This window comes from Gallus gallus, chromosome 1 (assembly GCF_016699485.2).
Source record: "Gallus gallus isolate bGalGal1 chromosome 1, bGalGal1.mat.broiler.GRCg7b, whole genome shotgun sequence".
Lineage (NCBI taxonomy): Eukaryota > Metazoa > Chordata > Aves > Galliformes > Phasianidae > Gallus > Gallus gallus.
In genome coordinates this window covers 45384875-45412218 of record NC_052532.1, presented here as the reverse complement: position 1 = coordinate 45412218, position 27344 = coordinate 45384875, and the positions used below count along the sequence as shown (strand labels likewise).

Here is a 27344-nt window from a genome sequence, read left to right as displayed (position 1 = left end):
TTGCACAGGTGTTGCACCAGCACAGAAATCTGCCATGGCTGATACAAATTCATGTCTTGCTGTTGGTATTTGGCAGTTTGGCTGAGAACACAAAGCCTGTGCTTCACATTAGCTGAAGGGCCACCTCTTCAGATAGAGGCACATGCAACATATCATTATCTTTGTTTCGTCCCATGCTTCAAATTCCTGAGACTCAGTAAACAAAGGAAATTGATGTGAACTCCCATCACCCTTCCAAAGAGTTCTTTACAGCAAAGACATCTTTTTCAGAATGTGGTTAAGCACTTCAAGCTTTAAATACAGTCTCTAACACTAATGGGAGTTTCTCTCACGAGTACATAACAACCTCAATATATATACCTCAGTAGTAAAACTTCTTTATCAGAGTATGTGGATGTGGTCGTTTAACACCAGTAGGTAGGTAAGCACCATCATTCTGCTCTCACACTCCTCTTCAGAAGGATGGGGAGAGAATGTGAAAAAAAATCGTGTGTTAAGGTAAGGACATGGGCATCAGTCACCGGTTGCTGTCACAAGCAAGGCAGACTAGAAGAGTGAGAACTGAAAGCCAACTGAAAACACCACCTCCCCTACCCACCCTCTTCTACTTCCCGGCCTGCGAGTGGTGCAGGGGAACTGGGAATGGGGCTGCAGTCTATAGTGCTTTATCTCTGCTGCTCCTTCGTGGTTTCTCTCTGCTCCTCCTCCACATGGAGTCTCTCCATCCTTCCCAAGCTGATCCCGTGTGGCCTTCCCACAGGCTGCGGCTTTCCAAGCACTGCCCCACAGAGCAACCAGCTCTGTACAACAGGGCCCACCCTTCAGACCCTGCCCCACATGGGTCCCCATCAGCAGCAGCTCCCCCAGCCCTCCTGCCCCACCACAGGCTTCTCCCCACGGGCTGCAGATTCAGTCAGCAGCTGCTTCTGCTGGGGCCTCATCCACGGCTGCACCGTGGGCTCCTCCATGTCTGCACGTGGAGATCTGCTCCGTGTGGAACCTGTGAGCTGCGAGAGGATGCCCTGCTCCTCCATGGGCCTCTCCTGTGCTGCAGGGAGCTTCTGCTCTGCACCTCCTGTCCTCCTCCTGCACTGACCTTGGTGGCTGCAGGGCTGCTTCTCTCACTCTCGCTTTTTCTCACTCCTCTCTCCCAGCTGCTGTGATGCAGCAGTTTTTCCCTTCCTGATATCTGCGCAGCTCCTGGCTCAGCTCTGGCAGCTGTTGGACCCTTTTGGAGCATCTGGAGTTGGCTCTGACATGGAGCAGCTGCTGGGCTCTGCTCACAGAGCCCATCTCTGCTACAGCAGAGAGCTTTGCTTGTAAGCAAAGGTGTTAGCATGTGAATAGTACTTAAGTAGATGAAGGAAGCAATCACTATTGAAAACTAAGAAGTGAGGCAAAGGTAAATCCCATTCGGGTAGCCCTGTTAAAACGGGAACAGGCAGTAAATGAAGAAATTCCAGTTGATGCAAAACATTGAAAAGGGAGGGATATAATGATTGTAGCTACCTGAGATGGTCTTTGCATCGTATAGAGTGAAAGATAACTCTTAGAATGAATAATTGATGATCATTTGATAAAGTTACTGCCGTGTTTAATAGTTATATTCCCCTTTGAACTAAGATGGCAGGCTTCTCACACATAATTTCTCACCATCTTAACAGTGCCGTATCATGTTCTGTGCAGTGAGTGTGGTCAACTGAAGTTTGCTACACACTCTATGATTAAAGAAGTGTTGTTTATGATTTAATCTGATAATTCTAAACTTCATAAAATGGACTTTTTTTCTGCGTATGTATGCTCCAGGACAGCTGCACCTTAATGCTGCAAACCGAGCAAATGTTTGTGGTAAGAAGCAATTCTGAACCTGCAAAAATGTGAACCAAACTTAGGTTCCGAGGAAAGACAAGACAGCATTCAGTTCTGTGTTGGGACTTGAAAAGATTCATACCTATTATTGGGAGAAATCAAATCTAGTACTAAGAGATTTTAAAAAGTCTTTGCAGAAGAGTGTTTCATTGTCAGAATACTAGCTATGAATAAGCTGATGGGTCTGACACTTTATAACTGCATTGCTTTCCTTGCCTTGTTTTTTAGAATAGCTTTAGCTGTTATAGTTCTTACACTTATATAATTTTACTCTTCCTGGAAATAAGAAGTGGAGCAAGAAGATAGGTCCCTGTCAGTCTCCTGATTGTACAGTGCTTCAGCATGTGGACCAGAAGTCTGCTAGTCCACTTCATGGTCATATATGTTGCCTGTTTTGTCCTTGGGGCTGCCTGTTGCTTTTTTTCATCCTCTTTTTCTTGTTTTTTCACCAGGTTCATCCATAAGATTCCAAAATAAGTGTGTCTAAACTCCAAGGCTCACCTTACAACAGTTTATAGAGCTGTGGGAATGCATGGGAGACTTCAGATGGCCTAAGTGGACGTAAATTCTGTGGCTGTGGAAAGGGGTGATCCTACAGTTCCAAGCCACCACTGGTGCAGCAGTAGCGTTTTTATGGTAATGTAATGAGTTAAGTCATTCATTGGACTGAAAACTAACACAAACTAACGTAAAACTTTGCTTCTGGCTATGAGGTCACAGATATACCAGTGCTGGCACCAGGGGGTGCAGGCAGGAGCAGACCTCAGGGAATCTCTAGAGCAAACCCAAACCCATACTCAAACCAGGGTCAGTTATGAAATCAGAATTTCAGAATTTTACTTGCTCTTAATTTTTTACTCTTCATTTTTTTTTTGGCAACATATTGTCACATGCACTGTATTTCTGGTATTGTTAGAAAAAAAATCTCTTTGCAAAAAGTGCATCTTACCCAAAAGTATATTTGTCTAATTGGTTCTCTTATTTGCTTTTAAGACTTGTTTTTGTTTTTTTGTTTTTTTTTTTTTTAGATAAGCAGTACTAATTTCTGGTACTGTGTATGATATTGCAATGCAATGTTTTGTTTGCCAGTACTTGAGCATTCAGAGGGCTGGAGCACCTCTCCTACGAAGAAAGGCTGAGGGAGCTTAGTTTGTTCAGCCTGGGGAGAGCTCTGGAGAGGTCTCATTGCGGCCTTCCAGTAAATGGAAGCTTATAAACAGGAGGAAGACCAACTTTTTACATGCTCTGATAGTGATGGGAAAAGACTGAACAGTTTTAAACTAAAAGAGGAGAGATCTAGCTTAGATGTTAGGGGGAAATTCTTCACTCAGAAGGTGGTTGAAACAGGTTGGTTGCCCAGAGAATTTGTGGGTTCCCCATCCCTGGAGGTGTTAATGACCTGGCTGGATGGGGCCCTGGGCAGCTTGAGCTGGTGGGGGGCAGCCCTGCCCACGGCAGGAGAGTTGGAGCTGGGTGGGCTTGAAAAAGGTCCCTTCCTGCCAAGCTGTTCTATAACTCTACTTAAGAAAACATCTGTTAGAATACATTAGCTACTTGAAAGTCTTTCCTAGTGGTTGTTCTGCAGCTCGCTGTATGCGTGAGTGGTTTAATAGAGCACTCCTGCAAAGATATGGTACTGATTAGATTTTCTAAGGAGAGAATGCTTTTCAACATAAGGTTCAGTCTTAGATGTTTTATGTGTGTCTCTCTTATCTTCTCACTTAATTTAAAGAGCAGTACAGCATGCTGGTGGGAGATTAAGGATCGTCTATGGGGCCCAAGTATTTCTGTATTCTTCCTTTCCATCAATCAGCACTTAGTGCACAGTGCACACTTCCAAAGACTGCATTTCTTTCCTTAGTCAAAAGATATCTCTATTTTCAGTTGTAAAAACAGTGTGGGCTTTAAAATGAATTACATTTTTTTTATTTGCATAACTTATTGGGAAAGTTTAGAGATTACTGGGGTAGTAGACAGTTCCTAGAAGTTCTAGCAAAGTTAAAGGGGGGAAATCAATTGATTGTATTTCAATTGTGTACAGCTTTTCTACATATATAACTACTTCTACTAACACTAACTTTGTCTGCAATGTAAAAGCTATATATTTCAAATATATTCTATACTTGAAGCAAAGTAAATATTGTGTATAGGCAAATCCTTTAAGAGTACTGTCATGCCTTGTATAAGTGGTGTTCTTAATACAACTTGTGTCAGAAAATTAAGTGTAGTGCTTCACAGTTTGTGTATGTTCCTTTTGCATACTGCCTAATGAATATTTATATATAGATGCCCAGACAAACAAGGCATACATCCGAATACTTAATGCTACATTACAGCAGTGTCTATTAAATCCTAGAAAATTCTTCTCAAGAAGATTTGGACTTCTTACAATAATGCTGATGCTAATTGTAAAATTGACCTTCAGGCACTCCTACTTGCACAAATAGATCAGTGTGTATTTAGAAGAAGTTCTGTTTTTTGCCCTTGACTTGCATCAACAAAATTGGCTACGTTCCACTTTTAAGGTGCTAATTATGTCCGTGCTGATGTCAGGGCCAATAATACACCTCTGTTCTCAGCGAGTTTATCATTTTGTTGCTCTTCATGAGAACGGTGAGGGAAAACTATAAAGTCTCTATGTGAGTTGAATACAAAGATACAGAAGTTTGCAAATAGAAAATGATTTATTACTTTCTAGTGTAATTAAGCTTCAAATTCTGCAGGGATGTCACCTTCAGACAATTATGAATGTGATTTACTTATATGGACCCTATTTTCCCAAAGGCGTTTTTTATTAGAAAGGCTATAGATGTTAAGCATCTTCTTTCCTTTTTTTTTTTTTTTTTTTTTTTTTTTTTTGACAGGAAATTCTGGTGATTAACAGTCATGGCAACCATAGAGGAACTGGCCCATCAAATTATTGAGCAGCAAATGGGAGAGGTACATACATTTTTCATCATATTTAGGAGACATTGAATAATCAAATGGACAGAGTAAGATGTGAAAACCAAAGTCCCAAGAGAAAATAGTTGTTAGTACACCCCAAGTTTCAGGAGACCCTCACATGGAAGATGAACTTATTGTGTCCATCTTAAGTTATACCGCAGAGTCTGTCTTGCCAAAGTTTCCCCCACAGCAGTGAAGCTACAGAACTGTTTTCAGTAAGTGATGAGCTGCTCAGCTGTGCCTTCTGGACGTGTAGTGGTCTTCAGAGAGCTGCCTCATTATATAATTGCTTTGCTCACTTTCACTTAGAAACTTTACTGTCAAAGTTGTCATTATATAGCTTTTACATTCCAATTAAGGAATTGCTTCATTTGTTGTCATTTTTGTTCTTATAAGTAAAGGCTTGCTGTGGTCTTCATTGTAAAATATTGGTTGACATTTGGTGTAAGTCAGAGGGAAGAGTGGACTCTTGTTTCTGCTGACTCCTGTTTTTCGTTTCCTGTAACCAATATACAGAGTCTGCGTACTGCAGCCAAAGAACTTGCAGAGATGCACAAGCAGTTTGGAAGTGTGAATCAGTGTATAAATACTTATCTAGAAAATTCCATCGTTAGCGCTGCTTTAAATTAGATAGGAGCAGAAAGCTTACATTTATTAGCTTGAAATATCCACTCTTGGTTCCCTGTCTAGTACTGTAGGTAGGATGAATTTTCAAGTAATTTTAGTTCCTCTCTGTCTTGATTTCAAATTTAACAGTTGGGGACATGCAGGATGGTATATCTATTCTGTATCAATTCTTATGGTTTTCAGTATTTTAGCATCTGAGAATTGCTAAGGCAATTGTAATTTTTTTTCTTTCTCTCCCTTTTCCTCTTTACAGGTGGGAATGCTGTGTGCAGTGTAGCTTTGTTTTGGTACTATAATTCCTGGGGGAAGTCTAGGTAGGGCTGTAATTCCTGTTTCTTGTGTTTTGGAAACTGGGGATTAGTCAAAGCTAGCTGAAGCATGAGTTCCAGTTGAAGAAGAGGATGGCAGGTTTAAATGATGATGCTTAGCTTCTGTGAGAATTGTTCTCAATTTCATAACATGGTTCCATGAGACAGAGAGCTGATCTGGTGTCACAGAATCACAGAATGGCCCGGGTTGGAAGGGACCTCAAGGATCATGAATCTCCAACCCCCCTGCCGGGCAGGGCCACCAGTCTCCCCATTTACTAGACCAGGTTGCCCAGGGCCTCATCCAACCTGACCTTGAACACCTCCAGGGACGGGGCATCCACAACCTCTCTGGGCAGCCCATTCCAGCACCTCACCACTCTCCTGGTAAAGAACTTCCCCCTAACATCCAACCTAAATCTTCGCTCTTTCAACTTAAAACCGTTCCGCCTTGTGCTGCTGTTATCTACCCTTTCAAAGAGTTGACTCCCTTCCTGTTTATAGGCTCCCTTCAGATACTGAAAGGCTGCAGTGAGGTCACCCCGCAGCCTTCTTTTCTCCAGGCTGAATAAGCCCAGCTCCCTCAGCCTGTCCTCGTAGGGAAGGTGCTCCAGCCCCCTGGTCATCTTCGTGGCCCTCTGGATCCTCTCCAACAGCTCTCTGTCTTTCTTGTACTGGGGGCTCCATACCTGGCCACAGTACTCCAGATGGGGCCTCACAAGAGCAGAGTAGAGAGGGACAATCACCTCCCTGGCCCTGCTGGCCACCCCTCTCATGATGGAGCCCAGGATACCATTTGCTTTCCAAGCTGCAAGAGCACACTGCTGGCTCATGTTAAGTTTGTCATCCATCAGGACCCCCAGGTCCTCCTCTGCAGAGCTGCTCTCAAGGGCTGCTCCTTCCAGTCTGTATAGATGCCTGGGGTTCCTCCGGCCCAAGTGCAAAATCCTGCACTTTGCCGTGTTGAACCTAATTAGGTTCACCTGGGCCCACCTTTCAAGTCTGTGAAGGTCCTTCTGAATGGCATCCCTTCCTTCCTCCGTGTCAACCGCACCACTCAGCTTGGTGTCGTCAGCAAATTTGCTGAGAGTGCACTCGATTCCATAATCGATGTCATTGATAAGGATGTTAAAGAGCACCGGTCCCAAGACAGACCCCTGGGGGACTCCGCTCGTTACCGGCCTCCACCTGGACATGGAACCATTGATCACCACCCGACTGATCACCAAACAACTGTCCCAGTGCCAGAAGAAGGGGAAGGTCTTTCTATGTTCTGCACCAGCATCTGGCTGACACAAATGGAAGGCTTTCTGCTGAAGTGAGGAGTTGAGTAGGTTTGGAGAAGGATCTAATGGGTACCAGAGGCAGTCTAAAGGAGATGACTGGTAATCTTTTCATACTACTCATCATCTTTTGCTGAGTTTGAGATAATTCACATTTCTACATCAGGGGCACATTACTCGATTCTTGTAGGAAATTCATTTGATCCATGAGTGTTCAACCTTTTGGCTTGCCTCAGCTACATTTAGTGAATAGAAATTGTCTTGGGCTGCATGTATGTAGGTCACACCAAAAGTAATGCCTGCCAATTATTTCCACGGAAACAACAGCTCTGCCAAAAAGGTCTTGGAGGTACTGGTGGATGGCAAGCTGGGCATGAGCCAGTAATGTGCCCTTGCAGCCCAGAAAGTCAACCATATGCTGGGCTGCATCAAAAGCAGGATGGCCAGCAGGGTTAGGGAGGTGATCCTGCCCCTCTGCTCTGTGCTGATGAGGCCTCACCTGGAGAACTGCGTCCAGATGTGGAGTCCTCAGTACAGGAGAGACATGGACCTGCTGGAGTGCATCCAGAGGAGGGCCACAAAGATGATCCAAGGGATGAAACATCTTCCTGTGAGGACAGTCTGAGAGAGCTGGGGCTGTTCAGCCTGGAGAAGAGAAGGCTCCATGGAGACCTGAGAGTGGCCTTTCAGTACTTGAAGGGAGGCTGTAAGAAAGAAGGGGACAGATTCTGTGGCAGGGTCTGTTTGATAGGACAGGAGGAAATGATTTCAAACTAAAAGAGGGGAGATTTAGGCTGTACATAAGGGGAAGGGTTTTTACAATAAGGATGGTGAGGCACTGAAACAGACTGCCCAGCAAGGTAGTGGAAATCCCCACCTCAGTGTCCTGGAGGCATTCCAGACCAGGCTGGACTGGGTTCTGAGCACCCTGATCAGCTGTAGATGTCCCTGCTCATTGCAGGGGAGTTGGACTGGATGGCCTTTAAGGGTCCCTTCCAGCTGTAAGGATTCAGTGATTCTGTGATTCTGTTTTCAAATTCCGCTATCAATATGGAAAGCACAACTGTGTATTCTTTGCTGTTCAGAGCCCTGTGTTTAGCCAATGGATCTCAACAGATACAGTGATTTGCCATCGCTTGAGTCAGCACTGCACAGCACTGCCCTCCCCATGCCCTGCTTTCAGTCGACAAAGCATTAATTGCACACTGACTGATTGGGCTCTGCAGGGAAGAGCCACCGCCTTTACAGCGTGGGGAGGGGGTGGGCTGCATTGCCAGCCATGCTGAACCGCATGCAGCCTGCAGGCCATGAGTTGGATGTGCCTGATGTAATCTGTGGTTCTGTATGCTAGGTATATGGTACTTTGTTTCCACAGACCTTCCACGTAACAGAGGAAAGTTGCATATTTGTCTAAAGAGAATCTCTCATATACAAACAAAACATAGTCTTTAACAACTTGTGTGGTTATTCTGATCAGTATTTATTCGCTTATTTATTTGTTGGGCTGCAATGAAATCTTTATTCTGCATAGAAGCAAAGCTGTCAAGCTGACGTTGTTTTTAGGGGATAATGGGCAGTTCATTTGAAAGGCTGATGTGGAATTTTTGTGCATGCAGGTACCTCTTACAAGCTCCTAACATTACTGTAGAGTGGACTCTTCTTTGTCCTTTACTTAAGCAAAGTGAATGAATCGTGTCACTTCTGAAAATGTTCACCTGCATGAAAAAATGTGATATTTTTAGCAGGCAGCGTTGCAAATGTTTTGGGTGGTAGTTTGACAACCATTTATTTTGGTGGTGCAAGTGACTTAAGCAGCATCCCCCCCCTGTCCCCAGCAGATTAGTCCCGCTGTCTCGTTTTCAAGGCCAGGCTGGATGGGGCTTTGAGCAACCTGGTCTAGAGGGAGGTGTCCCTGCCTATAGCTGGGAGTTGGAACTGGATGATCTTAAAGGTCCCTTCCAACCCAAACCATTCTGTGATTCTATGATTTGCTCTGATGTATCTGCTTCTGAGCATTGTGGAGATCTGGCCTGAAGGTTTGACCTACACTAAAAATAGCCCACGTCTCTCTTTGGCTGCACTATTTTTTGACCTTCATCAGTGTCCTGTTCCGGATCGATGAATGGCTAAACAACTCTACCAAGCTGAAGGGACAGGATCTAGCAGGTTATAACAGCTGAGACTGGTGCCAAAAGCAACGCATTTGTGGGTAAAGCTAAGTTGATTGGAGTTTGTATTTCTGCTGGAAGGGGGAGTTTTGCTTCCTATTCTTTCCCCTTCAGCCTCAGAACCTCCAGTCTTCTTGTCTCCTTTCTTATGCTGCCACTTCCACTTACATGGTGGTGCGGTAGCGCAGTCAGGAAGCTGATCCAAGAGGATCAGAAGTACTCTTAACCAATCATGAAACAGTACCTTTACAGCAGGTGTGGATATATATTCCTTATGCCAGTTCTTGCAGGAAAAAAAAAAAAAGTTGAATGGGAACATTTTTAAGTGATGTAAATGCTAGGAATCACTATTAATGGAGGAACTGCAGGATGTGACAGAGTTTTGATCAGTATGGTCATGCTGCAAAATGTTAGGGGAGTTCCTGGGGACAAATAATTAAATCCAAGGGTATCTGAAAACACTGTGAAGACAGATGTCTTTTGTACTATAACCCCCCCCCATGTTTCAGACCAAGCCTCTGTAGATGGCAACTGTATTTATGTTTTGCAGGCAAGTAATCTAATGAATAATGGCCATGTACATTTGGCCATAGCATGTGAAGAATTTTAAAAAAATACTGATAATTATTAAAGCATTTCTATAAACTGTATCTGAGAGCAGAGGCTTGAATTTATTTTTGGATGCAGTGCTTGCTGAACTCACGTGTTTAATTGATAGGTTCTTCCTTGGGAGTCCCCCAGTAGAGAATTGTGTTGCTTTGGTTCTGCCCCTCTCAGGCTCTGCGGAACAAAAAGGGCCGGTTGCTGTGTCTCCACTCCAGAAATTCTTCAGCTGTTTTATATAAGCCATTAAGATAAAAATATGTTAGTTTAAATGTAATGCACTGATGATGAAAGGTACTGTGTTCAGTGTTTCATGCACACCAACAGTAATAATTCAGAAAATACATGGTCCGATGGACTGAAATGGATTTGTTGACAATTAATAGTTCTGCTCAGTCTTTCTAAATATCAAACTGAAGGTGTTTTTAGAATGGCTTTAGAACACTGCCATGAACAGAACTTCTTAATGAGCAGAATTACTCTGTTGAATTAGATTGAGCTAGATGCAAATGCAAGCACTTGTGTTCCTCGCACAGTAAGTGGCACCCCTTTCCTTAGCCTTGTGCAGAGAAATCAGAAGTTGATAAAACCTGATGGTAGTACATCCGTTAAGGTAGTATATCTCTCCTTAAGGTATCCTATCCACTGCCAATCTATTACGTTTATTTATTCTTTGTAGATTACCCATTCCCAGGGAGCTGTTACACAAACACTAATGGATGGGGCAGCACAACGAATACAGATCGTCCCTTCAGATTCAGGCCTCTCTTTACCGCAGCGTATACAGGTATGCTTCATCCAATATATTTTAAAAGCAGCAGTGAAGTCTTTATTTTCACCAACTTTTGTTTATGCTTCTTTTTTATTTGCTTCATTTTATTGTCTAAGGTGTAAATATTCAGTGCTGGGTAGCAGAGATTATTTATTTATAAACAGGGAAAAAAACACCATTCCAATGCTTGGTTTTTTTTCTTCTAAGACTTTTAAGAGGTATAAAAATATTAACTGCTGAATAGAAAAAAATGTTATTCCTAAAACTGTAATAACACTGCTCTTTAAAAACTGAATACTTTTTAGATTTGGTAATTCAGCTGAGTTGTTGGAACGTTTCAACGTATTGGAGCAGAAATGGGAGGAATAGTGCATCAAACTGTTAATACCAGTCATGGGAATGAAAAGGCTGCCTAATCTCTTAAGTGCATTAAAGGATGCTGGCTTTTGGCCATCACAGCCAATGTTGTATGTCCCAGTGAGCTAATTTATAGCCTAACCAGGTAATAATCTCCAATTCAAGTGAGGGTAGGAATTTTTTGGCAATGTGGGTAGTCAAACCATGATAAACACAGATGTGTGTGTATGGAGGTTAGCAAGATTTGGGGGATGAGATTTTATATTTCATTCCTTAAAAGTCAGTGCAAGTCCTGGCAAGCTTTTTATTTTTAGATTTCCTCCTAGAGAAAAATAGCAGCTGCAGAATAGATGTTAAAGATACTCTGAGATACATGTTGTTGCATACAAAACCACTGTTTTGTGAGCCAGCTGCTACTATAGCCTTGGCAGCCTTTACTTTTGCTGCCTCACTCTTCAGTGTTTTTCACTGTTTTTTCCTGTTTCAGTGCATTGCATTCAAGCTTTGCCCTACCTTTCAGGATTCTTCACAGGCACCCCATACATGATCCTGTGTTTTGTTTTACTGCTTCTTGTATTCTGGTCCTGGTACCAGTCTTACCTATCCAGTAGATCTTTGTTCTTTCAGCTACCTCCACTCCTTTTAAATGGCTCATGTACAGCTCTACCTTTAATTAATTTATATTAATTGTTTAAGTGCTGTCTCTTTATACTATTTCCTTTGTCAATATATGTATGCTGTTGTTGTGCAGCTGAACACCACACAGCCGTTCAGTCTCTCCTGCAGGTGGGATGAGGGAGAGAATTGGAAGCGAAATAGAACCATGGGTTGAGATAAAAACTACTTACTAAGACAGAAGAAAGAAATATGCGATGATAGCAATATATATGTAGCCGTAATACAATTACTTGCCACCCACTGACCAACATTTAGCAACACCACAGCTGCTTGCCAGCCCATGGCCCACCTACAACACAATGTCTCACCACCCACCGACTGATGCCCTGCCAATCCTCAAGCAGTGGCTTTCCCCAGCCCTTGTAGTGCAAAGCTATTCGATGTAATTCCAGTATCAAGGCCTGAGTGTAGGGTGACATATAAAACTATGAGCTTTCATTGTTGAACAGCAAGACAGTTGTTGTTTCAAAACCAGTGTCAGTTGCCTAAACACTTGTGTCAGCTTTTGGGGCAGGGTTAGGGTGGAAAAGAGAACTTTGAACAATGACTATAGCTACTGCAAATATCATGAACATGGAAGAACTGTTTATAGGGACAGTTTTGTTCTGGGGATCTTTATATAGGTTTTGATCATCACAGCAGGCTGGAAGATGACTTGTTTCTATTGCTTTGTCCCTTGTCATTTTTTACCACACTCAACAATTCTTGCCTCAAAGTGGATGGCACGTGCTTTGGGATAATGGTTTTCTTTTGATATGTTTGGGACAGCACTGAGGAGAATGATGTCCTTCCTGCAGTAGGCATCTACAAACATGGCAGCAATATAAATAATAACAAACTCAACATGAGATACAAATCAGTAACAAAAACTTTCTACAAAGCAGAATTTATAGTGAGAAGTAAAAAAGCTTGTACAGCCAAATGCATCTCAGTGAAATGTTAGATTAATTTTCAGCTTACAATTAATGTTTTTTGCTTTATCTGGTTATTCTTAAATGCATATAAAGAATTATCTGAGGTCTTGAAATTCAAAATCATGATTAAAATATACTTTAAAACATATTTCAGTAGGTACTCAGTAACTAGTTACCATTCAGTAGTTACCATTTTAGGGCATGTTAGCACTTTGTTTCTGTGGTTGTTTCACTCTGGTAGGCAGCTCAGCACCTCTGCACCACTCTCACTAAATCCTCCACAAAAAGATGGGGAGAAAACACCATGAAAAAAAAAAAGCTGTTGGGTTGAGATAAGGATGGGACGATCACTCTCAAGATACTGTCAGAGGGAAAGCAAAGAAATTATTATAATTTATTGCTGTTGATAAAAGACTGCAGCAGTGAGAACTGACAGCCAACTGAAAACACCTTCCTCCCCATCCACTCTCTTCTACCTTCTCCCTTCAAACAGGGAAATGGGTGTTGTGGTCCATAATGCTACGTCTGTGCCACTCCTTCATGGCCCCTCTCTGCCACTGCTCCACGTGAGGTCCCTCCCACCAGATGCTGTCCTTCCCAAACTGATCCCACACATGCTTCCCACAGGCTGCAGCTCTCCAACCATTGCCCCAGTGCAGCTCCATACCATGGGGCCCACCCTTCAGGCACTGCCCACACGGCTCTCACACCATGGGCTCCTCCATGGCTGCAGGGCTCCATGTGGTACCCATGGGCTGCCAGGGGCTGCCCTGCTCCTCTGTGGGCCTTTCCTAGGCTGCAGGGAGCTTCTGCTCCATACTTGGAACACCTCCTGCCCTTCTCTTGCACTGACCTTGGTGGCTGCAGGGCTGCTTCACTCACATTCACTCCTCTCTCCCAGCTGCTGTTGTGGGGCAGTTTTTCCCTTCCCTATATCTGCTCTTCCAGAGGCACACCCAGCATTTCTCATGGCTCAGCTCTGGCAGCAGTGGGTCCCTTTTGGAGCAGCTGGAGCTGGCTCTGATCTGACATGGGGCACTGCTGGGCTCCACTTACAGAGGCCATTCTCTACAGCCCCCAGTTACCAAATCCTGGCTATCTAAAGCCAATGCATAGAAAAGGTGGTGTCATGTTATTAAATTTTCAAATCCCTGGTTTTTTTTAGGCTAGTGCTCTGCGTTTCAACATGTTTTTGATTGTTCCCAGAACAGTAACAGAGGATTATTGCAATATTTAATTTATTGAAAATATATTCAAACAAAAGTCAGAATACATTAACAGGCAAGGCAAGGAAGGAAAAGAAAAACAATTACTATCTTCTCTTACCATCAGGGCTCTTAAATGAAATAAACAGAAGAAATATGTTTTTAAACAGCCAATCCTGAGCTATTACATTCCTGCTTTATAGCATGATCCCTTTGGCAACGTTGAGTTTCACGTTATTAAGAGACATAATGTGTTGTCTTTGGGGTCAGGTGGATTTCCCTGAGAAGTGGTTTTCTTTTCCCCTCCGATTATTTTCTCTTACCTCAACACTTAAAGTACCTGAACTCAGGCTATTATAAGGTTGTTACACTTTGAGTTGCTCCATTTTCTAAGTCCCATTGAGATTCAGGCGGAGTTTTTGCAGGTATTTGGCTGTAAGAATTCAGCTGCAGATAAGCTGCTCTTTATTATTTGAACTGCTTTCTGTTACATCCGTCAGTTGTCAAACCTGGAGCGTGCAGAAAGGTGTGCAGATGGAATGGCTCTGTATAGATACTCAAATAACAGTGTATCTTCTTTGTCATGCAGCAAAAAACAGTGGGCATCCCCCCTAGACTTCCAGGAAGCAGTTTGAAGAATTAAGGATGTTTAATAGCTGTGAAGTGAACAATGTGAAGTAGAAATGGCTCTTCTGCCATATTTATCTACAAATACATAACCATTTTAAAAATAAGAGGCTGGACTATAAGCTGGAAATCAGTTAGTTCAGCTTATATGTAAATAAAAAATGCAACCTTAGCTTGGAATATGTTGTTTTTTTAATACACTTTGTGTAAACCTAACTAGATAAAGTATGTGCCTTTCAGTTTTCATGTTTACATTTGCACTTTGAAATTTTGATAGTGAGTCAGATGTTCAATATGAGTATCTTAAAGAACAGGTCTAGATATTCAAGAAAGAGCACAGTGTTCTGTGTTTAACTTTGTACATGCTTGCACCCAGTTGAGGATTACATGCATTGGATTTCTCCTGATCCTAATGGAGTAGAGGTCTTTGGAGGTGGGGAGGGAACACTGGGTAATTTATTCAGTAATATTCTGGGTAACGGTCAGAAATGACATGAGAAATAAAGATTATAAAATGAAGAAAAATGGGATGTGAGGAATAAGTTGGAAAGAAAGGAACTGAAAGGGTAAGGAAGTTTGCCTTCTCAGGAATTAGAAAGGAACTGAAAGAGGAAATAAAAGACTGCTGTAGTCATCTGTGGCCCTGAATATGTGGATGTCTGAAAATTGAATGGAAAACCTTTTATTCATCATATTAGTAACTGCTGTGGGGTTTTTGTTCTGCCACGCTACCATAAAGCCCAATCTCGTGACAGCTGAACTTCTTGTTTTATATTTTTAGCCTTTGGAATTTCATAATTTTAGCCTAAATGAGTTTTAATTGTGCTTTGCAAAGAAAAAAAGAGGTTGGACACCTAAAAGTATTATTAGCAAATTTGATTGGTCTATAGTTAAAAAATAGTTTGCAGCAAACAGTCAATGCTGAATGATTCTCCTTAATGTCTGTACTAAAGCAGGCAGTTTGACATGAAGGCTTTTGGAGAGAAAGGCAAGAAGTGACTAAAAGTGAGTTTTCTAATGGAACATATATGGAATCTTTATGATTTTATCCAAGGATTATAATATTAAAACAAATTTTGCCAAAAATGGGGGATTACTGGGGAGTCCTTTAATAAATGTCTGCTATATTTGTGCTTGGAAAGAGGAAAAATGAAAAAGAAAAACCCAAACCGAAACGCAGCAGCCTGTAGGTGTGCTCTTGATGAAGAAATGACACATGAAAATCAGTTCATTGGTTTAAAGAAAAAGAAAAAAAAGTGTCCGGGAGAGAGTTTCTTTTGCTTTCATATTTTATTTAGGAACATACATGTAAAGAAACAGAGCAAAAACCCTCAAGCATAAAATGTTGATAAAGATGCAACAAGGTTTTTTTGCTGTTTGGTACTTCTTTTTCACTTTGAAGTGTACGGTTGGTGCTGAGGGATGTTTCTGGCGAAGCATCCCAATGTGGGAGGTGCGCAGCGCTGTGCATGGCATGCAGTGAGTTCAAGAGTTAAGATTTCTCAGAACCTCGTGGGTCTCCGAGCTGAGTTACGCACCCCTCAGTTTCTGGGTGCTGCGATTGTCAGCGGGTTTGGTAGTATTGTAAAAGCATGGGCCGTTTGTAAAACTTGGATTTTAATTCAGGTTTTGATTTCAAATGTAAGGGTGATTTGAGTGCATTTAAAAGCGAGTGAAAATCCAAGCTTTTGCCTGAGTTTATGTAACTCTTGTGTGACCGAGGGGAAGACAGTCCTACTTCACAAATGTTAAGGGCAAAATTCCAGTTTTCTTCAAATGCCCAGGCTGGGCCCCAAAGGTGATCTTAAATTACCATAACAATTTGAGATAAATGTATTATTAGATTGTCACAGATCAGCAGACGGGCCAGAAGATTCAGATTGTTACAGCACTTGATCAGAGCTCAGCAGGCAAGCAGTTCATCCTAACAAATCATGATGGCTCTACCCCAAGCAAGGTGATCCTTGCCAGACAAGATTCCACTCCAGGAAAAGTTATCCTAGCAACTCCAGATGCTGCAGGTGTCAACCAACTGTTTTTTGCATCCCCTGATATATCTGCACAACACATCCAGGTAGATAATCCACTTTATTTCATAATTTTGATTCAAATGGAATAAGAAGAGATGTTTTATTTCCAAATATGTATGTCTGGGTTCTCCTTTTTGGAGGTTTTTATTTTTTTTAATGCTCTACTTTTCCTTGCATTAGGAGTTAGCGTCACTGCTTAGAAATTACAAGGAAAACAATTTTGGGGGGTAAACGTACTGCATTTAAAATTTATATCCTGGCATGTGAGATTAGAAAGAATTCTGTTACTTTTATTGTCATTTCCAGCTGTGCCAACAGTCCTTTTTTATTGCTGCTTCATTGACTCTCCCTCTACATTCATATATTGAAAAAATAATCTTCTCATCCTTGTCTTTATCACTTAACATTTCCTTCTACTTGTTTTCCTTTTCATACGCCGTTGTTCATACACTGTCCACTGCTGTGTGAATTGTATTCCAAGGCAGTTTCTCAGACTATGGGTAGGGGAGGTCATTAATCAGTGGCAGTGGGAAAGTAGCACAAAAGATTCTGCATTTAGAAAGCCCAAAATGGTTTGAGATTGTCACTAGTCAGGGTCGTATCTCCCTAAACTGATCCACGGTGCTCTTTACTCCTACACACACTGCATGTGCTGCTTCCTTAGTCTTCATACCCCAGCTTTCAAGTCTTCTGCCCCGTGTCCCCAGCTGAGCAGTGTGAGATGGCACTGATTCCAAGGGTGTGAAGAACATGCACAGAAGACCCGGGAGATATCAGCTCCTTCTGCATGAAGCAGTGTATTACTGCACTTCAGCTAACACAGAAGTTATTGCATGTTGATTTACCCATGTACATTTATTCTGATGTTAAAATACATCGGTGTGGCAGTCCAGGTGACAGGAGGGTAGCTGCCATCTCCTTAGTGCAGTATCTTATACCTGTACAGTGGCCAGAAACGGGTGCTTAAGTAAGTGTTACAAACTGGGCAAGAAAATAACGATCCTTCTGAGCATATCCTTTCCCTTCCATTACCTGATGAATTAGAGGGACCTCCTGACCTGGAGATTGCAGTGAGGCCTTCTTTGATTACTGCCACTAAAGTTAATGACTTCTTTGTTATTTCTAACAGACCATTCTAACAGACCATTTGTGTCTTGGTCTGTATAATAGCCTATGGCAGTAAAAACTAAAAGTAAAAAGATTCTATTGCTTCTATAAATCACTGCCATAGCTCCTTCAAGTAATCTCTTTTCCCAAATGAAGAATCCTCATCTTTTGCTTTACTGCTTTTCTGGGAGCCAGTCCACAACTCCGGTTCGCATGTTGCACGTGTTGTGAAAGCAGTAGCAAAGAGCAATTCACTGGAAATTTCAGCGTGTGTCTTTGTGTTGTAGGTAAACTTCAACAAAACTTTAGGACAGCGGGGTGTGATCTGAAGTAATCCTCAGAAGAAAGTTATTTTCAAAGAGAATTTAAAAGACGAGAAGTGTGCTATGCTGGTATATATAAAGGCTGAGGTATTGTGAGGCAGTCTGGATAAAAAATTAAAAGCTGTAGTTTTGATTGTATATTTTGGGCAACGTAGGAGGGGCTGAGAAACAACAGGATGTGCTCTCACTTCAGCTAGATTGCTCTATTGTCAGCCAGTATATAGTTGCAGAGATTGTGTTTCACTGACTTTCAGTGAAGATAAAAAATTGTGCCATTAATGTGCTTTTCAACTCCATATTCTTTGGGCTCTTCCATACTTTCTGTCCTAAACAGTCTTTCATCTGCAGTTTTGCCTTTCTTGTCATTCTTATTTCATCACTTTCACCTGAAATACTCACTCATTTACTATGCAGAAAACCTCTCCTTTATTGCATCTTATCTTTACATTGACACTTTGCAAGGCTCTTTCTCCCGTCATCTGTTCCACCTTCAGTGGCTCTTCATCTCAATAAACAAGTTTCATTCTACATATTTGAAGTCAGTCGGTGAGTTCTGTGTGTCTGGGATTTTTATCTCCTCCTGGGCCAAATTCTGTAGTCCTTCCTTACGTGGAACTTGCAGCTTCAGGGCAGCAGGTTTCATCTATGGAAGGACTTAAAATTTGTCTACTTATTTTATATGAGGACGTGAACACGTATAACAATAATAATGGGAATTAGAACCAAATGGAAGGTTAACATTCTTTTAACTTGTCATGATTATTTTTCTTAAGAAGATGTCATACTGAAAGAAAAACTTAATAGGCGAATTTCTGAGACAGTGTTATTAATGAAGGCTGGCTAGAAAGAGATAGACTTGTTAAACATTCCCTTATATAAGCCTACGCTGTTTTCCAAACGAGGGATTTCTTAATTTTCTCTTTGGAAGATAAGGTACTTTCTCTTCCAGTAAGTTACCCTTCCTGTTATCAGAGGTCCTGTCTTGAATAAGCACAGAGAGAATGAGGGTGTCAGACTTCCCATTAAGATGCCATAGAAGTTAGAAACTCATAACATTTCTAAATTACCTCACTTTTTAGTTGGAAGAATGTGCTGTTTTCCACTTTCTGTTATTGTCAAGATGAAATTTGCTTGATGCTTCTTGTTGTGATCCTTTGGGTTCCTTTTTTACGTTGATTATTTTTCTGTGCTTTGTTGATCTCAGTGGGACGGATCTTTTTAAGGTCAAACAGAGGGCCGCAGTGCCTGCCCTGTAGTGCTGTGGTTCTGATGTGCTTAATGACGCTTTTCAGGTGCCAGAGACAAATGAGTAAGACATGAATGCAGTCATAATGTCAAACCACTACTGAAAACGAAAGCATAATTCATGTAATTCATATCAATACTTGATAATTCTTGGCACTGTTCAGAGTTCATTTTCTATCGGTCCACCATCTGTGCCTATTATAAAAAAAAAGAATTGACAAATGGGAATGTAGAAATAACGGCCTCTACATGGCATTTTTTTTGGTGCTTTTGCCTCTTTCATACCACGATTAAGCCTTAGAATGTAAATACTGAATTCAACAAAAGGTATGTATTCAACAAAATGAGTATGCAGAGGATAAATGATTTTGCAAATGCCAGCCCATTTTGCAGAGGTAGTATTTAAATAAGATGAAATCTTGAAATCTTTTTGGAAGCATTACAGGTAAAACTTTGGTTCCATCCACTGGGAGCACAGTGCATGGCAGGTAGCTCTGCTCCTTTGTGTCTATGTAGGCTCATAGTTTCTCAATTTGGTCCCTTATCTTAGAAGAAATCACAAAGGTGATTTACTGTCATATTTCTTGATGGTGAGAAAAATAGAAATGACATTATTTTTACTCTCTTTCAGATTTTAACAGACAACTCTCCCAATGAGCAGGCCCTAAATAAAGTGTTTGATCTGTGTGTTGTGTGTGGAGACAAGGCATCAGGTATTTCACTTCTTTTTTTTTAATAAGGCAGTGCAATTTTATAAAGTACCTCTTAAGGGATATAACAGTTTCCATACATATAAATACGTGTAAATACGGACATAAACAGAAAAGATAGACTACCTTTTTCAGCAGAGAATTAAACTAAATGTTTCTCTGATGTCTGTGGGTGGGACGTGTTTACTTCTGCTTTACTTTAGAAATTCAATATGTTTTCTACCAGATAATTTTTGCCTTTTTTTTCCTTAGGCTAATACGTTTTATTTTGTATTGTAAAAATTGGCTGAAAAAATGACTTAGGTGACTTGCTCTTAAGAGCTTTTTGTTACTTAAAAGGAGATCATGCAATGAACTATGTTATTGTTGTCAAGTCAGAAACAGGTGAGAAACCTTTTAATTATTTAAAATATGAAACCAACAGGTAAAGGAGACATTGTAGGTATGTGAAAAGAAGTGCTAACGTGAGATTTCTGTGGGACAGCTCGTTAGTTGAAGAACCATTATTAGAACTGCAACAATGCATTATAGTTCCAGTTAAAAATAAACAGTGTATTCACTGGCAAAATAGAATGCTAAGGTAGGAGAAATGTTTCGTGCACTAAATTTTGCTTAATGATAACAAGAGATTGGAAGGAAGTATGGGGGGAGTTCTGTACTGGAGAACTCTGATGCTTTTCCAGCTGCCTCCCACATTCCTTTTGCATGTGTGCCTGCCACCAGGTATTTCAGATCTGTCAGAGTGAAATTACTGAGAGGGTGCCTTGTCTTTCTTAGAAGGGAGAGCTGGAAGCTCCTTTCTCTTTTCACTTTGTAGTGCAGTGTAAGAGAAATGAGTTGTTAACTGGGCTCTTTACTTATTTAGTTAGCTACAATTAGACTAAGTGGGGAAAATGATTGCTCCCTCAGAACATTCTTATGCTATATCTGGTCGAAATCTGTGTGATGATCCTCCAGTAATAATATCAAAATGTGATAACTGCAATTAAATATTTCCTTTTGGGAAGCAATGGGAATGGAGGGCAGGGAAGGGAAGTAGATAACGTTAGGATTTCATTATGAAAGCCAGTAGGATGTAGCAGAAACTGCTTAAAAAGAAAACAATCTAAAAACTTTCCACTGAAGCCAAATTTATCCTAAAATTGTAGCTCCTCTAAATGTATGTCAGATTTCACCCTTCACAAAAGAAAATTCTGCCAAATATAAGGTGTAAGATGTCAAGATAGACATAAGATCTGGCTGGTGTGCTTCACCTGGGAGAGCTCCTGTTGATCCCCAGCACAGGGCTGGAGTATACCATGAGAGGCAGGTGATCCTGGGAGCAATTTGCTCTGGCCTGACCCGTAGATACTGAGCCCTGGTAGTGAATTTAGGCAGAGCCATGATGTCCTGAGCAGCTGTAGGTGCCTCTTATGTGGTAAGAACTGTTACACAAACTGCTTTGCAGACACCTTCAAACTGAGTGCAAGAAGTTGCATCAAAGAGCTGGTGAAGAAAGAAGGGGGCAGACTCTCCAGCAGGGTCTGTTGTGATATGACAAGGGGGAGTGGTTTCAAACTAATAGAGGTGAGATTTAGCTTGGATATAAGAAAAAGGTTTTTTGCCGTAATGGTGGTGAGGCACTGGCACAGGTTGCCCAGAGAGGTGGTGGATGCCCCATCCCTGGAGACATCCAAGGTCAGGCTGGAGCTGGGCTCTGAGCACCCTGATCAGCTGTAGGTGTCCCTGCTCACTGCAGGGCAGATGGACTGGGTGACCTTTAAGGGTTCCTTCGATTTCAGGTGCAAAGCCCAGGTGCTTTGCAGGGTGGGTATTATGAATATGGATATATGTGAATACTTATTCACCAGCCCAGATGCTATTAAAATGTTACACTTAGTGATATTTCATATATGATGCTTTGTAAATTTCACATTTAGTCCTATCTTAATATGATTCTGGTAAGGGAATCTAGAAAACCTAGAAACCAGAATTGCTGGAAATTTCAGGCAGAAAAAGGTTTGAGAGGAATGAGGAAAGAATCTAAAATTAGATTTTCCCTAAAATTAGTTCATATTTGAAATGTATTTCTGTAGCATGCCCTACACACTTCAAAGAACAGCCTTGATGCTGAGGGAACTGGGCTTGTTTAGTTTGGAAAAGAGATGGCTCCAGGGTGACATCATTGAAGCCTTCCAGTACTTGAAGGGAGCGTATAAACGGGACGGGAATGGCTGTTTACGAGGGTGGATAGTGATAGGACAAGGGGGAATGGTCTTAAACTGAGACAGGGGAGGTTTAGGTTAGATCTTAGGAGGAAGTTTTTCCACACAGAGGGTGGTGACACACTGGAACAGGTTGCCCAAGGAGGCTGTGGATGCCCCATCTCTGGAGGCCTTCAAGGCCAGGCTGGATGTGGCTCTGGGCAGCCTGGTCTGCTGGTTGGCAACCCTGAACATAGCAGAGGAGTTGAAACTCGATGATCATTGTGGTCCTTTTCAACCCAGGACATTGTGTGATTCTGTGATGATAGTATGTATTTTGAGTGTTCATCAGTGATTTTGGTTTAATTTTTTTCCAGGATCACAGAATTGTCACTGTTGGAATTGACAAGTGTGCCTTAATCAGAACTTGAGCTTTTTAGTAGTATTTATCATTTGTGCTAGGGAAGAATCAAAACTTTACTTCTGAGAAATAATTAAACCTGACTTTTTTTTTCTGTAGTCCATCCTAGCAGTTTCTATATGTCAGTATGATAAAGTAGAGAATTCACTACAAGATTAAGATTTTTCTTAAATCTGATTTAGCTCTACTAGTTTACTTCTCTCATTCAAGAGTGTTACTGAAGGAACTACTGATGGAACATTATCTGTTAGGAAAGTGAAAGGTGAACGCAGAGCTTTGAAGTGATCACTTACTGCTGGCAAATAGAATATTTGCAGTTTCCGTATTTCCATTAGCTGTAATGCATACAATTTATACTGCTGAATTTGTAATGAGCAATAGCAGGGCTGGACTCCTGGGGCATTAAAAAAGTGCAAAAGAACGTATAAATTCAGAGTTTATTCTGTGCTATTGCTAACTCTTAGCTTTTTAACAGTGCTGTCAGGAGGTTCAGCAAGGGCTTACTAAGCAACTTGGTTATTTGTCCTTTCAAGATATGTATCCTGGTGAGGTGCTTTGAGCTAGAAATATGTTTCACTTACATTTCTGTTGCTCTGTATCCACGTGATGTGTTTTAAGGTCTGTAACCTATGGGGAAAAAACAAAGAGTGTTTTGAGAAAAGAAAATGTCTAAAGAAGAAGAGATATTACAGTGTAAAATTAACGTCATAATTCACGTTATTCCGAAACCAGGACGTCACTATGGAGCAGTAACGTGTGAGGGCTGCAAAGGATTCTTTAAAAGGAGCATACGGAAGAATTTGGTGTATTCGTGCCGAGGAACAAAGGACTGTGTCATTAACAAACACCACCGGAATCGCTGTCAGTACTGTCGGCTGCAGCGATGCATCGCCTTCGGAATGAAACAAGACTGTAAGTCTGGAAAAGTACCCATTATTTCAGCTGGGTGGTTGTCTAGGCTGGTTTTTTTCTGAGTTATAACCACAAACACTCAATAGGGTTATTAAAATTGAAGATTAAGTAACAAGGACAAAAATAAGGAACATTTCGACTATAATTTGCGATGTGACTTACTAGTTGCGTGCTGTCTTATTAGCTGTGCAGTGTGAGAGGAAACCTATTGAAGTGTCAAGAGAAAAATCTTCCAACTGTGCAGCTTCTACAGAAAAGATCTACATTCGGAAAGATCTTCGCAGCCCATTGGCTGCAACTCCAACTTTTGTAACAGACAATGAAACAGCAAGGTAAGCGGATTCTACTGTAGACCAGCTACCTCTGTTTCTTGAAATCACCCCAGAATTGAAATGCGTGCTATTTTGTGCCAGGTCAACAGGTCTGCTGGAATCGGGAATGTTCGTTAACATTCAGTCTGGAATTAAAAGCGAGCCTACGGTGCTGATGACGCCAGATAAGGTATATGATGGCATGACTGATGTATTAAGTGCTTCTGATTTGTTTGCTCTAATAGTGTGTGTAGGGATGGAAGGTTGTTCTGTTTCACTGCCCAGTGGTGCAGATGTCTTCTCTTCAAAAGAATGCTGATAGCCCTCCATAGAAAGAATGTGAAAAGCTCTACAAAGTAAATGCCTCCCTCCTTTTAGACAGCTTTAAGGGCAGCTTTGTTTTTCTTTGTATTTGGCAATTCTGACACTTGGATTTTTTTTTACTGAAACAGAGTAAGGCATTTGCAACATCTTTCATGGCTATGGCATTATCGCGGTGTGTTTCATAAATACTGTTGTTTTTTTTCCCCTATATTGTTTTTCTTCTTTTTTACTTTTTTCTTCCCAAAGCTAATAAGAGCTGTCTCAGTAGTGATCTTTTTTCTAATGTATTTCTGAGCTGGCTTTCCTTTGTTTCCATTGTGTTATGGGTACTGATCCACTAAAGTGATGTGATAATGGCCCTACGTATACACAGTAGGAAGCTCTTGTATTTTCCTAGCCAATATTAAATCACCTCATACTGTTTTTGTGCGTTTTGCCTCCTTCTGTCTGCAAAATTTTACTACTTTCTTGTTTATGCGAGGAAGGAAAGATGATGATAAAAATATAATCTAGTGCAGTCTTATAATCCCAACGATGGACTGATGAGTGGAGATGCTAAAATTTCTCCCTGTAGCTTCCATCTGTAGCACTCTTTCTGAAAGCAATAGATAGCAGTTACCTGTAAAACCAAATGCCTAAATATTTTACATTTTAGAAACAGTGCCGTGTCTTACTGCTGCAGGATGATTACCCGTTTATTAAAAGTAATAATTTTCTAAGAGGTCTATTCTAAAGCTCAGTTCTCCATTAGTGTAGGAGAGTCTTCTGTTGCAAGTTATCTACTGCCAATAAGAGAGAATTAAAAGCTGTATTTTTTCCCTTAGGTTGAAGCCTGTCAGGGAGACTTAAGTACCTTGGCAAACGTGGTGACATCATTAGCAAACCTCAGTAAATCCAAAGATCTGTCACAAAGCGGTACAGAGCTGTCTATGATTGAGAGTTTAAGTAATGGAGATGGATCATTACCTGAACTCCAGCAAGAAGAACAAGGAAGTAGTGATGTTACAAGGTAAAGCGTGTTCCACTTGAAATGTTACCCTTCTCAAGAATGTCTCTGTCAGTTCAGAGCATTAATTAAATTGTCATAGTTGAGGTGATTTGCCTACATTAAAAAATAATAGTAGTAACAGCACGAGCTCATGTTAAGGTTCAGTCTTGTAAGACGTGTTATCAAGCAGGGAATAAAGTCGTACATCTGTTCTCGTTCTGACATCCACCAGTAATGTTAGTGCTCATGCCTTGGTCTTCACAGAAATCACTGCCCCACATCAGAGGATACTCAGAATGGTACTGAATGAATGTGAGTGCTTTCTCTCACGTATTTAGAGGTTGTTTTCTCAAATTAGGTTGAATAACCTAACCGTAACTGAGGACTTGCAGAAGCTTATTCCTTCTGCTTGTGCTTCTTAGAAGCAAAAATCTCCAAACTTTACACACGCAGTAGTTGTTTTAACAGCAGTCTGATCTTTATGTGCTTAAAATACTCATGCCAGCACTCAGTAAACACCACTTAAGAGATCTCAAAAGACAAACTGTGATTCAGCAGCACAATCAGTATGTCAAAACTGTGAATTTGTTGGCAACCAGTGTGAACAGGATCTGCTGCTAATTTTATTGCTTCAGAGACTGTATGACTTGGAGTTTTCAGTAATTTTACTTGGTTGAGTGTCAGGAAAAGTGTATTACTGTCTTATATTTTCCAAGTCTGCTTATTTGAAACAGACTTCTAACTACAGGTTTCAGGTATGCGGGTTCCTCCTAAATTGAAATGACTCTAAGATGAAGTTTTCTTGTTTTCTTTTTTCTTGATCTTACAGGGCATTTGATACTCTTGCAAAAGCATTAAATCCTGGAGAGAGTGCAGCGTGCCAGAACTCTGAAAGTGCTGAGGCCAACGTACAGCTCGGTGCTGGAGAAACAAGCATGAATATCGTTGAAATAGAGGGGCCACTACTCAGTGATGCACATGTAGCCTTCAGGGTACTTCATACTTCTCTATTGTTGGCTTTTTTGTAACCATCTTAACATTGTTAGACAAATTAATGATCTGATTAAGTCATCTTTTGAATTTCTCAAAAGGGTAGCTGTTCAGGTTTTGCCATTCATTGCTGATGAATGCACGGCTTTTTGTTGCTAGTTGGCTGTATGCTTGGGAGAATCAGCAGCTCTCCTCACCATTTCTGTAGCACGGTTTATTTTATTGCCTCTTACCTTAAAAATATGGTTTGCATTAAACTGAAGTTTTGTGGATGCCCCACCGAAGGTTGTGGATGCCCTGTCCCTGGAGGCGTTCAAGGCCAGGCTGGGAGGGGCCCTGGACAGCCTGGTCTAGTAATAGACAATGAGGTTGGTGGCCCTGCATTTGGGAGGGAGGTTGGAGCTTGATGATCTGAGGTCCCTCCCAACCCAAGCCATTCTGTGATTCATACGATTCTATGATTAAACTTTCTCTCTCAACAGCATATTTTAGTCACTCATATTTCTAATGCAAATGTCAGCTTTGTTTTGTTTTAAGTTCTGTTATAAACTGTGATTTCTGAGGACAAAATTTAGGGTCAAATCCCCCTTCCTTCAGATCTCCAAGTGAAAGTGGTGGTGTTGCTGTGTTTGTATTTTCTACATACTTTGCTATATGCTCTAAGCTACTTTGTTCCAATTGCATCTGTTCTTCTAAAGATGCTGTACAGATTGTCTTAAAAGTTTCATTTGAGGTTCTTCATCTCCAGATGTTCCAGGCATAAATCCGTACTAAGTTAAGATTAAGAATTGTTACTGTTTTGGTTGCTTTGTAGTCTGTTTAGGATATCACAGTATGGCTAGTAAGGAGCAAAAAAAAGCATTTGTTCAATTCTATTTTGGGAATATCTCATGGCTATTGAAAAAATGTTACTTTTTTTCCCTTTAATCCAGGAAGTGATTTTTGTTATTAGAGAAAGCAAAGCAACTGACTTGTACTTTTTGTTTGTTTTGTGCCAGCTCACCATGCCTTCTCCTATGCCCGAATATCTTAACGTTCACTATATCTGTGAGACAGCCTCCAGGTTGCTTTTCTTGTCCATGCACTGGGCCCGTTCCATTCCGTCTTTCCAAGCTTTAGGGTAGGTGTTCAATTACTCTCTTTGCTCGTGTTGAGATTCACGCTTTTTGATTTGTTTGTACTGCCATCCTTGAGGACTTTTTAAAATAGAAACCAGTTTATTAAAACTGTTGTATTGATCTTAAACACAAAGGTAAATTCACTCAATCAAAATGATTCCCAGCTTCACTTCAAATCAAGTACTTGGTTGAGTTTGGAAGAAAAAAGGAGTAGATTGATAATGATGAAATGCCTGCTCGCTGCCCTTCTCTAATACATTTTCAGTAAATAGGACTTCCTATCACTTTTGAATAGCACCTCCCGAACTTAAGATGCGTATCAGTC

General features: G+C 41.1%; 1 protein-coding gene across 16 annotated transcripts in view; it reads left to right on the top strand.

The window, feature by feature from the left end:
• Positions 1-27344, top strand: part of NR2C1 (nuclear receptor subfamily 2, group C, member 1) — a 50814-nt gene that overhangs the window by 7940 nt on the left and 15530 nt on the right. For 5 of the 16 annotated variants that reach the window (XR_006938641.1, XM_046938322.1, XM_046938335.1 and 2 more), the window contains 11 exons: positions 2322-2505; positions 4734-4809; positions 10484-10591; positions 16201-16431; positions 19694-19775; positions 23109-23288; positions 23473-23620; positions 23702-23789; positions 24748-24932; positions 25741-25903; positions 26900-27021. Coding sequence is in view for 15 of the 16 variants with exons in the window: in XM_046938322.1 (XP_046794278.1) it covers positions 4756-4809; positions 10484-10591; positions 16201-16431; positions 19694-19775; positions 23109-23288; positions 23473-23620; positions 23702-23789; positions 24748-24932; positions 25741-25903; positions 26900-27021 (1361 nt within the window). In the remaining variant the exon portion in view is untranslated. Of the gene's footprint in view, positions 1-2321; positions 2506-4733; positions 4810-5695; positions 5757-10483; positions 10592-16200; positions 16432-19693; positions 19776-23108; positions 23289-23472; positions 23621-23701; positions 23790-24747; positions 24933-25740; positions 25904-26899; positions 27022-27344 lie in introns of all 16 variants that reach the window. The other 11 variants (NM_204124.2, XM_046938510.1, XM_046938415.1 and 8 more) reach the window with 10 other exon arrangements.